This window comes from Hylobates moloch, unplaced genomic scaffold, assembly GCF_009828535.3.
Source record: "Hylobates moloch isolate HMO894 unplaced genomic scaffold, HMol_V3 SCAFFOLD_2, whole genome shotgun sequence".
In the NCBI taxonomy this organism is placed as follows: domain Eukaryota; kingdom Metazoa; phylum Chordata; class Mammalia; order Primates; family Hylobatidae; genus Hylobates; species Hylobates moloch.
In genome coordinates this window covers 37,660,808-37,677,546 of record NW_026652277.1, presented here as the reverse complement: position 1 = coordinate 37,677,546, position 16,739 = coordinate 37,660,808, and the positions used below count along the sequence as shown (strand labels likewise).

General features: G+C 36.6%; 1 protein-coding gene across 10 annotated transcripts in view; it reads left to right on the top strand.

The window, feature by feature from the left end:
* The window catches only part of BMPR1B (bone morphogenetic protein receptor type 1B), a 403,893-nt gene that overhangs the window by 286,825 nt on the left and 100,329 nt on the right, over nt 1-16,739 (top strand). Inside the window, exon 1 of one of the 10 annotated variants that reach the window (XM_032137171.2) lies at nt 10,564-10,659. The exons of 8 other annotated variants lie outside the window; for them this stretch is intronic. In XM_032137171.2, the coding sequence (XP_031993062.1) occupies nt 10,587-10,659 (73 nt within the window). In that variant the 5' untranslated portion in view covers nt 10,564-10,586. Of the gene's footprint in view, nt 1-10,563; nt 10,660-16,739 lie in introns of those variants that run through there. One more of the 10 variants, XM_058432803.1, reaches the window with a different exon arrangement.

Below are 16,739 nucleotides of genomic sequence, written 5' to 3'. Positions count from 1 at the left end.
TTGTTTTGTTAAAACAAACTCAGACTCTTCCAGTGAGTGAAGGACTACATTACATGGCTCTAGTAACTTTATTCATCCACTTGTGTGCCTTCTAAGCCTGCAGTGCTGCCTCACTGTACCTCCTAAAGTACAGGCCTATGCAAGGAAGAAAAAACCCTTTCCTCAATTCCATGGCACCTCACTCTCCTTAGCTGATTAGAAGGGTCTTTGAGAAAGTTATAAAGAATGTATATGAAATACCGCTTTATGTTAATGACAATATATGTATTTGATGTACATTGGCACGATCATGGCTCCCTGCAGCCTCAACTTCCTGGGCCCAAGTGATCTTCCCACCTCAGCCTCCTGAGTAAATAGGAATACAGTTGTGCACCACCACACCTGGCTAATTTTTTTTTGTTTTTAGTAGAGATGTGGTCTTCCTATGTTGCCCAGGTTGGTCTCGAACTTCCGGGCTCAAGCGATCCTCCTACTTCGGCCTCTCAAAGTGCTGGAATTACAGGTGTGAGCCACCACACGTGGTCTATAATGGTTTTTTATAATAAACACTTTACACGCTTTAGAGGAGAGTTCCACCCCGCCATGGGTTGGAAACTCCTGACCTCCGAAGGCACTGCTGTTGCATGACACAGTGTTTATTGTCACCTCCTCTAAATCTACAGATTTGGAATTTAGAATATCTGACCCTCCTTTTTTGCTCTAGCCCTCAGAATTTCTGGTAGTCATGTTTGCTGAGTGAATCTTACCAGCCTCCCAGATTCTTGGAGTCCTCCATCCACTGAATGGACTTTTTTTTTTGGCCCCAGATATTTCTTCTAGAACAAAAATACCTGGGTCCCTACCTAGTGAAGTATTGGTGTCTGATCCAATGAATTCTTAACCAGTTCTCAGGGCTTATATCTTAGGCATACACAGTATTCTTATCTACATTGGGAATGATATTTCCTCCCGCACAGGGTGGCAGTGAGGATTAAATGAAATAATCAGAGTGAGCATCCCTAATCTAAAATCGGAAATGCTCCAAAATCCAGAACTTTTTTTTTTTTTTGAGATGGAGTCTTGCTCTGTCGCCCAGGCTGTAGTGCAGTGGTGCGATCTCAGCTCACTGCAAGCTCCGCCTCCCGGAGCTTCATGCCATTCTACTGCCTCAGCCTCTTGAGTAGCTGGGACAATAGGCGCCGGCCACCATGCCTGGCTAGTTTTTTGTATTTTTAGTAGAGACGGGGTTTCACTGTGTTAGCCAGGATGGTCTCGATCTCCTGACCTCGTGATCCGCCCGCCTCAGCCTCCCAAAGTGCTGGGATTACAGGCGTGAGCCACCATGCCCGGCCAATCCAAAACTTTTTGAGCACCCACCTAATACCATAAGTGGAAAATTCTACACCTGACACATTTTTATTGTATTAATGGTATGTCATAATTTTTACTGTTAGGTACTTACGTGTGAATAAGTGGGAGAAAATGATTGCTTATTGATATTGTACAAATTGAGAGTCAGAAATAATGGTAATGCCAAACAAACACAGACTGTCTGTAAGAGTCGCTGACACAGTGACACCTTTGTTCTCTTATGGCTTGATGTATACAAACTTCGTTTCATGCAAAAAAATGTTAAAAATATTGTATAAAATTACCTTCAGACTGTGTCTATAGGGTGCATATAAAACATAAATGAATTTCATGTTTACCCTTGGGTCCCATCCCCAAGATATCTTATGTTTATGTAAAAATTCCAAAATGCAAAAATCTTTGAAATCCAAAGCAGTTCTGGCCCCAAGCATTTTAAATAAGGGATGCTTAAACCTGTATGTTAAGTACACAAATAGTGCCTCACAAACAGTAAAAGATGGCCAAACAGTATGTATCATGATCATTATTGTTGTCATCATGATCCTAGCTGTCATCATTCTATGTTCTATTTGGAGATAACTACACTAGTCTTGCCTGGGTTTCTTGCTTTCCATCTCCTGCCAAGACATCTTCCTCTCATTCCGGTTCAGTTTCTTGCCTGAGATAGTCATATTTTCCAGGTGATGGTTTACTCTGTAGTGATTAACATAAAGAATTACCTCACAGTTTATCTATCACCTAGTTCCCTGTTACTAGGGTGCAAGTCTGACCTCATGGTCTTTTAGTAGCATACCACTAAAACCAAATAATAAACTAAAGATCCATGCGAGAATAATGCATATATAGAGGCAATCTGGAGGGTTTGTTGTTGTTGTTGTTGTTTTAATTAGCAAATTTACTAAGTTAATTTTCTTTGGTAGTTTAATCATGTAAGTTACCTTGAATTCTCTTCCTACTCTTTTAATGTTCATGGCCTTATTGTCTCATGAATTGTTTTGTAAACCTTTGTGTCTAATCTTCTTATTTTGTGCACAGGCCATGCATATAATTATTATATTCATAACATGACATTAGCTTTTAAAAAGAATTTTGTGATCTCTAGGTAAACGATATTGTAGTAGATTTAAGGTATCATTCTATCATCAAATTCCATGAAGCATCTTTGTCTGATGGATTTGATTGTGCTGATGCTGAAATGATGCCCTCCAAGTATGGAGTGTTGCAGTATTTTACGAGAACACAGTTTGGGTTCTTTTTCAAAAGCTCTTTGAAAAAGAGTTAGCTCTTTTTCAAAAGCTACCTCAAATTCCTGGAATGAGCTGTGGGGAGGGGCAACAATAAAAGACAAACATTAGAAGCCTGTATCAGAAGATATCGTCATATCTACACTATAATATTGGGGCTCTTGCTAGTAACGACAGTATTTGTATTAGGTGAAAAATGGTTTGTGTTGTTGACTTGTCTTCAATTTATTTAGCTATGCTCTGTTTTATAACAAATGTATGTCCTCTATTTTATAAATGACTTAAAATATGTTTTGAGTATGATTGTTATAAAAGAAAATTTATATTTTTGATTTTTGAAATATGTACTTAATAAAATGTCTTCAGGAAAGAAAATAGCAATCTGCTAAAGCCATTGAGACCTGGTTTATAACAAAAGTTTTGAAATTTTAAAGCTGGAATGAAATCTGGTTGTCTCTTTATATTTGTATGCGAATTGTTTTTGTTGCCAGTGGTAACTATAGAGAATTTTTTGAAACAGCACCCTTTTAATAACAATGGTCTCCCCAAATATATTGTGGCATAGCTTTAAACTTTATTAAGTCTGTCTTGGACTCCCCCTTCCTCTCCCTGAGTAAATGGAAGAAAAGTTTGGCAGGCTCCATGCTGTGCACTTGATTGATGTCCAGAACATCTGAAGGACTTTTGTGTCCTGCCTGCTCTCCATGAGTGCATAATGTGTGAATACTTAAAGAAGGTCAGCCCTTATCACATGTAATCTAGGCCTGAAAGCAGATCAACAGTGACAGTCATATCCCGTAAGTAAGAACACAAATCATCCTCTACATGCTTTAGACAAGTTGTGGGATATTTTTTCTCTCTTTTTACCCCTTCCCACTCATGGAGGACCTTGGCAGAGCAATGAAAGCAGAGAGAAGACGTGCTCAGAATAATGTGTCACTCGTTCAAGGGAGAAAGGGATTGTTTATTTGCAATAATGTGATGGTCTTTCACTCTGCAGCTGAAGGGAGCTTTGGGTTGTTAATGACTAGTGATGTGGAATGCTGCAAATTAGAACGGGGTGGGGAGGCAGGAGGCAGCCTGAAAGAGGGCTGAAGTTGTGGTCTTTATAAACTCCAAAGTCAGGAAAAAAGTTTTTGTACTGTGGGCTCTATTGTTAATTTTTTTTTTTCTCATAGTGGAGTAGTTTTTTATGATAGTATGTAAGTGTTTAGTTAAAAGCCAGAATAATAAAACCAATTACCAGTGCAGTTCTGAGGGCACTTTTGTTTTTGGTACAACATGTATGAAAGTTTGAAAAACATTTTAGTGCAAAGCTCTTGGTAGGACCTAAAAGGCTATGGCTTCCAATTGGAAGAAGGAAATAACTGTGGTTATTAATGTGCCTGTGTGTTGGAACAGAAGTTTAATTAAAAAGTAAATTTTATTCCAAACAGTATTAGCAGGGATGTTCACATGATAAAGAAAATAACACTCACCTTATTGTTCTTATTAAGAATAACAAATACATTATTATGTTTTCTTAGATACAAAGGAAAATATTTTTCATCTTATCTCCAAAACTTTATTAGTTTCCCTTGAAATATAATCAGCTGCAAGAAGTAGTAGCTGTCAGTTTGCACAATGGAAAGTAACCTGCGCTTACCTCCAGAAATGAAGACATTGCTTCCCATGTGTGTAGGATAAAATCAAAACTTCTAATTATGGGCTACAAGGCTCTTCCTAACCTCCCCAGTCTACTTTTCCAGCCTAATTCCCCTGCTCTCTAGGCATATCGAGCTTCTCGTGTTCTCTGCAAGCCCTACTCTTTTTCTTACTCATAAATGTACTGTACTGCCTGTTCTCTTTGCTTAGGATTCCTTTGCCTTCCCTTCACCCAGTGAATTCCTACTTATCTTTGAAGACCCAGTTCAAATGCCTCCCCCACGCAAGTCCAACCCTCACCCTCAGGCAGAATTAATCTTTGTTTATTCACTGTTTTTTCCATGTTTCCTCAGCATAGCGGGCAGTTACTGTACTGCATTGTCATTATTGGATTGTATGTTTGTCTTCACTCACTAGAGGATAAGCTTTGTCCTGAAGGCAGGTGCTGTCTCTTTTTAATGTTCTCACATCCATTCGGTAGACACAATCCCTCCCCCCCAAATATAGCAAATAGTGAATGTTTTTTAGATAAAAACTGTATATAAACATAAAATCAGGAGATTTGGGGAGTTTCTGTGTGAAAATGAATCACAAACTGAAATTGGTAGCAAGGTAGTCTCAATTTAAAATTCTTCAGTATACTTCTACTTCAAATGCATGAATATTTAATGAATTAAATAAAAATGAATTGATTCGAATAAATATTTAGTTTTTCAGGTATAATTTGACTTTTTTTTTTTTTTGAGGTGAGGTCTTGCTGTATTGCCCAGGCTAGTCTCGAACCCCTGGGCTCAAGCAGCCCTCTTGCCTCACCCTCCCTAATAGCTGGGACTATAGCCAAGTATAAACCACTGTCCGGCTTTAATTGAATTTTTAAAATCTGGACTTAAGAGATGTTTTGTATCCTTGTTTTAGTGATCACACTGTTTGTGACAGGAACAACTTGACAAATGTTACCTTGTAGCCTATTATATTAAAGAACATTATTTTTATTAGCAAAGCTTTTCATATGGGAGGCAGGAGAGAGATTAGTGAGAGTTGTCAGGAAATTACTGACATTTTCTGATATTTTCCTGTATTCTGGGCTCTGTATTCAGTAGTCTATATTCCTTCATTTATTTAGTCCATATAACAATTTAACAGGTAATGAGCAAACAGAGAGTTTAAATAATCTGCCCCAGATCATACACGTAGCACAAGTAGGCCCTTTCTACTGTGCAGCAAAGACTCCGTAAATCTAGAATGTGTGAATGTCATTAGTAAGAATTCTGCAAATGACATACAGTGATGACATGTCCTACTCATATTAGTAGTACCCTCCATAGTGCTCCTTTTTCCTTCCTCTGCCCTTCTGTCAGGTGTACATTTTCAAATGGAGACCTTTCTTTTAATCTTTTCTCAGAGCTTTCTTTGAAGACTCATTTGGTATATAAATTAACTTGCAAAATTAAGTTGGCTATCTCAGTAGAAGAAGAATGCCTCAGACATAAACCATTGTTATTCTCCTTTCTGGTATTTCTTCTTGTAGGTAAAGATGTAATTGAAATAGAATCTATTGGAGCAGTTAAGTGAACCTGTGATGAAAGCTGCACAAGCAGGTGTATAACCGTTTGTTTTGGCACATTGGTTCCTTCTCTGCAGTCAACTCTGTAGTTAGGAGATTTGGGAGTGAATGTTTAACTGCTATGAAACCAATTTTTTAAAATAAACTTTTAATTTTATAATTGATTTAGAAAATTTCCAAAGGTAATATAGAGTCCTCATATACCCTTCACCCAGTTTCCCCTGCTATTAACATTTGACCTTACTTTGGGGCTGTGTATGTGTCACAGCTAAGAAAGGAACAATGGTATATTACCAGCAACTAAATTCCAAACTTTATTCAGATTTGTTTCCTCTCTCCCTTTCCATAATGCCATTTTTTCTGTTCAAGGATCCCATCTAGAAAACCACTTTGCACTTAGTCATCATGTCATCTTAGTCTCTGTTGGTTTGTAACTCTTTTTTTACACTTTCCTTGATAGTTTTAAGCAGTGATGATCAGATATTTTATTGAATATTTCTGAAATGGAGTTGGCCTGATGTATTTCTCATAGACTGGGGTGGTTGGTGTTGAGGAGGTAGACCATAGAGGTGAAGTGCCATTCTCATCATATCAGGGGTACCTGCTGTCAGCATGGCTTGTCTTCAGTCATGTTAACCTCGACCACCTGCCCAAGGGAGTGTTTGCCAGTTATTCCAGTGTAAAGTTACATTCCTTTTCATACTGTACTCCTTGGAAGCAAGTCACTAAGCACAGCTTAGAGTCAAGAGTGGGGTTGATTAAGCTCTGCTTCATGGAGCGAGACTATCTAAATATATAAATTTTTTGAATTCTTCTGAAAGGGAGATTTTTCCCGTTCTACCATTGATTTACTTGGTTATCTAGTTACTAAATCTTTATTTTAAAAATAATTTCAACTTTTATTTTAGATTCAGAGGGCACACATGCAGGTTTGTTACATGGGCATATTGTGTGTTGCTGAGGTTTGGGGTACAATTGATCCAGTCACCCCAGTAGTGAGCATAGTACCCAGTAGTTTTTCAACCCTTAGGAGCCTGCCTGTCTCCTTCCCCACTCCAGTAGGCCCCAGTGTCTGTTGTTGCCATCTTTATGTCCATGTGTACCTAATGTTAAGTTCCCACTTTTAAGTGAGAACACGCAGTAACAGGGATACATCTGTTCCTGTGTTAATCTACTTAGGATAGTGCCCTCCAGCTGCATCAGTGTTGCTATGGTTTCATTCTTTTTTATGTCACTGTAGTATTCCATGGTGTATATGTACCATATTTTCTTTATCCAGTCTACTGCTGATGGATACCTCGGTTGATTTCATATCTTTGCTACTGTCAATAGTGCTGCGATGAACGTATAAGTACCCATGTCTTTTTGGTAGAATGATTTATTTTCTTTTGGATATATACCCAGTAATGGCTTTACTGGGTAGAATGATAGTTGGTAGTACTGTTTTAACTTGTTTGAGAAATCTCCAAACTGCTTTCCATAGTGGCTGAACTAATTTATATTCCCACAAACAACATATAAGCATTCCCTTTTCTCCACAGCCTTGCCAGCATTTGTGGATTTTTGACTTTTTAGTAATAGCCTTTCTGACTGGTGTGCGATGGTATTTCACTGTGGTTTTGATTTGCATTTCTCTATGGTTTTGATTTGCATTTCTCTGATAGTGATGTTGAGCATTCTTTTCATGTGTTTCTTGGCCTTTTGTATGTCTACTTTTGAGAAGCGTCCGTTCATGTTGTTTGCCCACTTTTTAATGTGATTATTTGTGTTTTGCTTGTGGAATTGTGAAACCAGTTCTTGACCTGGTACAGGTAGAGGCTTAATTATATTGGATATTGGAAATTAAAATATAAACTGTAGATAAAAATATGTACATTAGGGTGAGAGGGTTAAATCATTGGCAAATCTGGGTGGTTCTACTAAATTAGACTTTTGATCTACATAATAAGTTTCATGAGATTTTTTGAACCAAGTAGTCAGGGGCCTAATATGCCATTTATAGAAGATCCCCTTCATTGTTGGCACTAGCGTATGTTAATAATTAAATTTAAAATGGAGGAAATTAATAGGGATACATCTTGATTTTTTAAAATATTGCTAAATGAAAGAAATAGGTATTAGCAAAAAGTTTGACTAAGTGGAAACCTCTCCTCACACGTTTAATCTTGTTTTCACTCTCCCTCACCTAGTTGGAAGGTGAGGTTCAGAGATTCATCCTACATGCTGAAGTCTGAAAGTCCTTTTGGAGATGGGTTCTTGCTCTGTCACCCAGGCAGGATTGCAGTGGTGTGATCATAGCTCACTGCAGGCTGGAACTCCTGGCCTAAAAAAATCCTCCTATCTTAGCTTCCCCAATAATTGGGAATACAGGTGTGAACCACCATACCCAGCTAATTAAAACAAAATTATTTTAGAGACATGGTCTTGCTATGTTGCTCAGGCTGGATTGAACTCCTGGCCTTAGGTAATCCTCCTGCCTCAGGCTGCCGAGTAGCTGGGATTACAGGTACAAGCCAATGTGCCCAGCATAAGAGGTTTTGTGTTTTTTTTTTTTTTTTTTTTTTGCAATTCATATATTCCAAACTCTGTAACCTATATTCAAAGTCCTGCACAATTTGGTTCCACTCTGTCTAGCTTTCTTTCCAACCACTTACTAATAGGAGCTGTCTGTTCCAGTAAGATTGTCCTCATGCTGTTGCACAAATTGAAAATTCATTTCTACCTGTAAGCCTTGCTCATATAATTTCTTTCCTCTCAACTTCTGTATTGCTGTGTAAGTTCAATTCATCTTTCAGCATCCAGCTCTCCCTGCAATCTGGGCCCATCTGTTCCATCATCTGCTTGGAATTTCCATGTTTATTCTGTTGGGGCCACTTCATCTTAAAATGTCTTACATTTTTTCTTAATTATTTCTTATATACTTATTCTGTGGTATTATAGCCTTCTTGAGGAACCAACTCAGCTTGCACATAGTTCAAAATCAGAAATGGTTGCTGATATGAGTTCTTTTGAACTGAATTAGGATTCTGGGGAGAGAGCAGAGATTCTGTCTTTAACTTTCAGCCATTTATAGAAGCCCATATTGGGGAAATGTGAGCAGTGGGAGCTGTCCCACATTTCAGCTATTCACTTCTTGCCCCAAAGCTCAAGGCTGGATTCCAAATTGGCAGTGGAACCATGTTGTGAATGTGGCTCTGAGCCCAACATAGAAGGTTTGAAAAGCAGATTCTATTGCTTGATTTTTGTCTGTTTTTCCCACATAACCCTCTGCTCCTGATCATCCTTACTCATTTTACTATATACCAATCTCTTTTCCTAACTAAAAGGGATATAGATAAATATTAGTCAAAGACAATTATTTTTAATCACCACCAACCTCCATGTTTCTGACGAGTAAGATGCATGGCTTCTGTGAAATGCAGAATGTGTAGTTTAGTAAGCTTAGAGTAGTTTAAGGTTTCCTACATGGTTAAAATTCTGTATTTTGCTTAAATTTCATGAAAGTACTTAGGAAAGTATAAATTGAGGGTGTTGATTGATTGTAGTATGTGTAAAATCATCAAAACAAAACATTGTTGGGCTTCCTAGGCTAGAGGGTAGATTTGAATGGTACCTAGTGGAATAGTGCTGGGAGGTGCAGGATGGGGTCAGGAGTAGGGGCAAATGAGGGATGTCTTTTGAAAGTGAGAAGAAAGCAGAGATTCTTTTTCCAAGAAAAGATTTTTTAAAATATCAAGTAAACATATGATGATGATATCTTAGATATAAACATTGTAATACATTTGCTACTCTACTCATAAATCCTTTATCAGACAAACTGATGGGGTTTAATTATGACCTCTGTTTGTATTTGTCTATGGTAACATTGTAGTTTCTACATATACTGACAATTCATTTATCTTTCTTGGTGTTCTTTTAACAGTTCTCAGAGTAAAACAAAAACAAATTTGAAAAAATTTCTTTATCTCATTCAATATCATGGCAAATGAAACTTCACAAAAATGTTCATAATTTACATTGAGAAACAATTACAGTTAAAATCTAAAAAGTGGAAAAACTTGCAATGGTTTTCTTTACATAATAAAGTCGGTTAAGTTAACAGCTCTTAAAACTATAGTCGTAACTGAAATATCTTAACTTGCAATATTCATTAGAGATTTCCTTTAAATGTGACACTTTTCATATCTGTGCACTTGATTCAAGGGTATTCACTTCATTATTTATCTGTTGACGTAGTGTGAGTAAACTGCTGTAACACAATACTTTGATCTGTTGCACTATTTTTGGCATTTCATTAAGTAAAAACATTATTTCTTGTTTTCTTTTTACATTTCTCAGTTAAAATTCTTAGCAGAGAAAAAAATGTTGGTAAAAGGAACAAACTATTTTATGACAGCAGCGTTTTAAATGAGGTTTGCTGTGGATTCCCTTCATAGCTGCCCGAGAGATTTGGGGGACGTGGGTGTTGCCAGAGCAGAGTGAAGACCCGGCGTGTGCTAGCCCTTGTGTGGGCAGCTGGGTCAGGCTCCTTTCTTAAGAAAACAATCCGGCTCAGGGTCCTCACCGCCCTTTGTTGTCCTCCCCACGAGGTGATCAGTTGAAGTCTCTGTGGTGACAGAACCAGTTTGTAACAGGCTTGTCTTTCACGGTCCTGTCTCAGGGTTGCTGGCAGGCTTGCGAGAAGATCTGACAAGAGTGGCAGCAGAGGCGTCTCAGTGAAAGACGGAAAGGCAAGAAACAGGAGGCTTAAACAGGCAGGGCACATTGACTGCTCTGCTGCTGCAATGGGTTGGCTGGAAGAACTAAACTGGCAGCTTCACATTTTCTTGCTCATTCTTCTCTCTATGCACACAAGGGGTAAGAAGATCAATGCCCTCCAATACAGTGCTGACGGGGCTGAGTTAGAGTCTGATTTCGTGGCTTTTATCACAGAAGGGAAAGTTCAGGCCAGAAGTTCAATGTCTATAAAGTTCCATCCCCCATCCTCCAACTGCACTGTAATTTTACTACTTTCTCTGTTATGGCAAGGCTTTCTGAGTACTCTGTTAGAATAATTTTAAAGAGACTTAACATTTCTATTTTCTCTAACAATTGAGAATTAAATGCAATTAAACTTGGAACTTTAGGAAATTCATTCTCAATACACTGTGACAGTTTATATGTGAAGAATTTAAGAAAATAGCAATTCTAACAAACTTTTTTTCTGATTATTTTAGTTTGAATACTGTTAGATTTTTATAGGTTAGCTAGTTTTCTTTGAAGTTCATCATCATTTTTATATGGATGCATTGAGTAAATCTGTAATTTTGCAATGGAAATAATTATAGTTTGTGATTATGTCAAATGTTTATTCTCCTTTAAGAACAGGGGCTTGCTTTGTGATAATTTTGTTCAGAAGAATTATTATTTTATCAAGTTGACTAAAATATAGAAAATGTTAAAGCTTATTTAAAATTTTTGAATTAAACAGCAATTTTAAGGGTAGTTGAGCTATTTTCAAATGAGAAAGAAGCTAATGAACTGAATATGATATAACTGGCCATGGTAGTGATTGCAAAGAGGGAGTTACAGAGTTGGAAATAAGGAAATAATGGCTTTATAAAATTAAGCCAAATGATAAAGGGAATATGTATGAGATGGAAACATATTTATAGTTCAGCTTTATGTACTTGTGGATGCATGTTATAGAACTAACTTGGCTGTACTATTTATCAGAAGAGTGTGTACATTTGATTGGGATTTACAGAATTCAGATTTTCATAATCTCAAAGTATTCTGTGACACTATTAAGATACTATGTTCTGTGGCTTGGCCCTACGGAAAATGTTTTTAATTTCCGTGTATATAAATGTATTTTTACTTATACCGTATACATAAGTTTAATTTTTGTGTATTGATACGAAGGAATGATAGGTATTTCATCGACCTAGTTTGCTAGTTTAGTCTCTAAAAATTGTTATAATCTGGTACCCTGTAGGGAGAATAGAAAGACTTCAGGGAAACTGTCTTAAGAATGTTCCAGGAAGCTCAAAGCATGATATATGTGAGATAAAATTCATATTCCTCTATTCTAGCTACTACTGCTTCTTCATTGCCTGAGGGTCATTTTTTATTCTCTTTTAACATTTTCTTTGGAATACACGAATACTTGGCTTTAGTATTGAGTTATGCCAATAAAAAGCAAAGAGGCCATATGCTACAAACAGAATCTTTGAATCATAAAATGCTAACCTTAGAAAGTACCTTAACATACTGTGGTATAAAATAATGTCTTAATGTCTTATTTCCAGTGAGGAAGGTGACGTCCAGAGACATTCCTTGTCTTCCTCTAGGTCATGTAGGTGTAGGAAACCTTTTTAAAAAGCTCCCTTTGCAGGGCACGTGTGTGTGTGTGTGTGTGTGTGATGTGCCTGTACTTAATTTATCTTATATCATAGTATCATAGTGGCTAAGAGTACAAATTCTGGACCCAGAATACCTGGTTTTTAATCTTAGCTCTGCCACTCATTAGTTGTATGAACTCAAATGAATTATTGTTGTCTCAATTTTCACAACTGCAAAATAGGGATAATAATTATATTTACTATTGATTTGACTATTAAATGAGTAAGTATACATAAGCACTTAGAATAGTGTCTGGCACATAATATTACCTGAAAGTTTGCTGTTGTCAGTATCATTATTAATAATTAATTTATGCAAAAATAGGAGGCAACCAAGCTAGAAATGTACATTGAGATAGGATTGTGAACATCCAACAGGTCATCTTAGTGTGATGAACATGTTGAATCCCAATTGATTTTCCCAGCTTTGTCACCAATTGACTTTTTTTGTTGAGGATTTACTCTCTGTAACTTTCTATAAAGTACACTTGATGTTGTTTATTTTATTTTTTTTTGCCCTGATAAATACAGAATGTGCTATAAACAGGGAAGGACTATGAGATTAACCAAAATTAAGCCACTTAGACTATTAAGTTAAATATTCTTTGACAACATCTAACATGCTTTACAATTATTAATTCTGCATCTACTTCAGTGAGAATGATGATCACAGAAAAGGAAAATACGAAGCACTGATAAATGATGTGTTCATGACTTTTAAGTGAGTGACAAAGCCAAGATTAATATTCTGAGATCTTACGTCCATATTTAAAATAAATGTCTTTCAAAATGACAACTTGAGGCATTTGGAGAATGTGAGCACAGGTGCATAAAAATATTTTGTTAATTAAATATATGGAAACCTAAAAGATTTATATGAAGGAATATGTGTAATATTGGAGTTCCACCTCAAGTGGTACAAAGCTCTGCAAAGTCACAATAAGTGGAAAGAACTCTTCCTACTTGGGATAGAAGCAAGGGTGGCCTATGTATATGGTGACTCATCAACCGAAATCTTACCACTGCCTAGCTATTACCTTAAATGTTTTACTCGAAAGAGATACAGGCTTTGAAAAAGGAGTCATGAGTACATCTAGGTAGAGGTCTTGAACTTCAAGATTTTTAAATACTGGAATATTGTGATTGCTTCAGAAACATATTTTTAAATCTAGGGAAATGGGGAATTGCCTTCCTAAAAGTGAAAATGTGACTTGTAATGGTCAAAATCTGTAGTGTTAATTTCTACTTGAAATGGATTATGTTTAGATTGAGCTACTTGTACTACCCTGCCCCTTTATTCTCCAAACATAGTAGAGACTCACAGGCAGTCATAATGAATATAGTGCAATGTGTAAACAGTATTAAAACATTGAATATCGTGCAATGTATAAACAGTATTAAAGCATCATTTTGTTCACTACCATTCTTCATAAGTTCTGTTAAGGGAATTTAGTAAAGTTATAAAGATGATAGACTGACAGACCTAAAAACTAAAGGACTCTGGATTTGTTGTTCTAACACAATTGTGGCAACAATGTGCCCGTCCTGACGAGGATAGGCCTCATGTTCCCACATTTAAGATGGTGAAATTTTCATTTAGTTCCCTGTTAAATGTGCATGTGAAAATGTCTACAATTTTTCCCCCATAAAATAATGCTAATAGGCTATTAAAGCAATCAGATTAAATAAAAGTTGGCAGCCACATTTATTTTAGGAGCAATTCTACATCAATAAAGATACAGGAAAACCAGGTGAGATAGGAAGTAGAAATCCACTCTTTTGTGAATACAGGAAAATCCTCAAACCCAGTGATCAAAACCAGATCCAAATCTCCATGGTCCCTACAGTTTTATATAACCTGGATTTTATATACCGCCTCTCCATTGCCAGGCCATATTCCATAGGTTTGCTATTGTCATATTTACGTCTGGCCTAGTTGACACTAATTTAAAATTCAAAAAAGTATGTCATACATTTTTTTGTAGTATAATCAGGGCAAATAGAGAATCCAGTAAGAGGAGGATAGCAAACATGGCTGTGAATAGGTAGTTTCACAATTAGAATGATAATATTGCTATGCGGCATCAGTTTTTGGTAATATTTTAAGTGAAAAGTGATCCTTATTACCATATGGCAAAATATACTGAAAATCTGAACTGTTAGACCAACACAGCTGTTCAATGCATAAATGTGGTTATGTGTTTAAAATGTTTTCTACTACAGCTATTATGTGGCATTTCTTAATCTCAGGCTATTAGTTGGCAGTAACTGCAAGTTGTGAGCATCACAGATGTAAGAAATTTGATCTCTGGTAATTTACCTGGGAAGAAAATGGCTAAACTATAGTTTTCAACTTAAGTTCTGCTCATTAGATTGGATAATAATTTCACATAATTGCCAAGTACAGACTGAAATTATTTGGTTTCACCTTTTTTTATAAGTTATTTTCAAAATGCTAGCAACCATATGCAAGTCTTATCTGTGTATAAATATCTGTACGTAATATAATTCAAACTTGTAAATTACAAATATATGAAGGCTTTTGAAAAAACATTGGAACATCAAAATAACTCAAATTAGTTTCTTTTCTCTGTAAGCCAACTGAATCTGAAATAACATTGTACAGATATTTTATTGATTTAGAACATTGTACAAATCTTTTATTGATTTAGAATTGCCAGGAATAAATCTATGAATTCTTCCCCCAACTTTTCAAATGCATATCTATTTTTAGAATTCATATAGGAATTTGAACAAATCCTCCAATAAGAGAAAATATTGACAACTAATTATAGAACAATTATCTTAATCAGCTAAGTTTTCTGTCAAGCTTTCTTATGCTGCATTTTAGGTCCAGATGGACTCTTTTGGTCTTGATTATTATACTTGTTATCTGTAAAATAGAGACTTTGTGTATATTAATATATATTTGTTGGTTTGGGAAAGTGAATAGTAAAATACATAAGGATGATCTTCTGACTTTGCACTCAGAATCATCTTATTCTTACTCTAGACCTCTCCATGTTTCTTTTAACTTGGAAAATATCTTTCCAGATTAACTGATTACTCTGCTTGATACTATCTCTGTTACATTCTTTTGATGATTAGTTAACTATATAAAATCATAGTATTGATATTTTGGTTATAAAGAACAGAATCTTAAGTAGAGAAAGAAGTTTAATGGAGACATAAAGAAAAACTAAAGGAAACACAGGCCTCATGGGACCCAGAAGGCCAGGAGGGTCCGAAACGTCTCCTTGTCTATGTCTGTCTCTCTCTGAGGGCCTTGTGCACATTCCACTCTCGCTGTGTGTTTCTGCTCCCTTCTTTTCTTTTTGTTTAAAATTCTTTAATGGATGCTCCTTGTATTTAGGATAAAATCCAGATCTTTCTGTGTCCTGCAAAGGTCTGATATCAGCTGGCTCCTGACTCATCTTGCAGCTCATCTCACTGCTTACTGAGCATCAGCCATATAGGCCTTTTACTGAAAACAAACAAAACAAAACAAAACAAGACAAAAATGATCCAACTTTTTTCTTACTCAGGTACTTCACATATACTGCTTTCACAGTCTAGAAAGTTCTTTGCCTTTCTACTCTGTTTATCCATGCATTTGTGTAAGTGCCATTTAGTTAAATTTTCCTTAACAACCTAAATTAAATGAAACCCCCTTGATATAATCCCTCATTGTGTTTTATTTTTCCTTTATGGTACATATCATAATTTATCATTATACACGTCACTCTCCTGCTGGAAGCTAAGCTTCTCAGAAGAACAAACTCTGTCCATTTTATTTATTGCTGTGTCTTGAGTGCATAGCACAGGCTTGGCACATAGAGGAATCTATGTCCCTGGACATACTTAGAGTTTCTTGCTTGACTCAAAATGGTGGCTGCAGTCCCTAATGTTCCAAGACCATTTTGCTTAGCTCTACAGAGTTAACTGATAGATGTTTCACTTTTTTTTTGAGACAGAGTCTCACTCTGTCACCAGGCTGGAATGCAGTGGTGCGATCTTGGCTCACTGCAACCTCTGCCTCCCGAGTTCAAGTGATTCTCCTGCCTCAGCCTCCCGAGTCGCTGGGACTACAGGCACACGCCACCATGCGCAACTATTTTTGTTGTATTTTTAGTAGAGACGGGGTTTCACCATGTTGGCCAGGATGGTCTCAATCTGTTGACCTCGTGATCCACCTGCCTTGGCCTCCCAAAGTGCTGCACTTTTATTTTTAATTTCTTTGGAGGGAGAATTTGATTGGCTGCAGACCCTTACAATAATCAAAGGTAACCTACTAGTCATGTTAAAGATTTTTGATTGCCAGTGTAATCCAAACCCTTTTCTAGAAAAACTGCACCTGCTCACAGTGTCTGTTATTGTCTAGTTTTTCTAGAAGAGGGTTTGGATTATATTGACAATCAAAAACCTTTAACATGGCTACTCTTGTCACTTATGATAGCAATATAAATACTTCCAGGACTCTTTTGTTTGTAGTGAATTGATATTGGCTACTAAGTGAGTTATTTATCAACTGAATGTTTTGAAAATTAAATAACC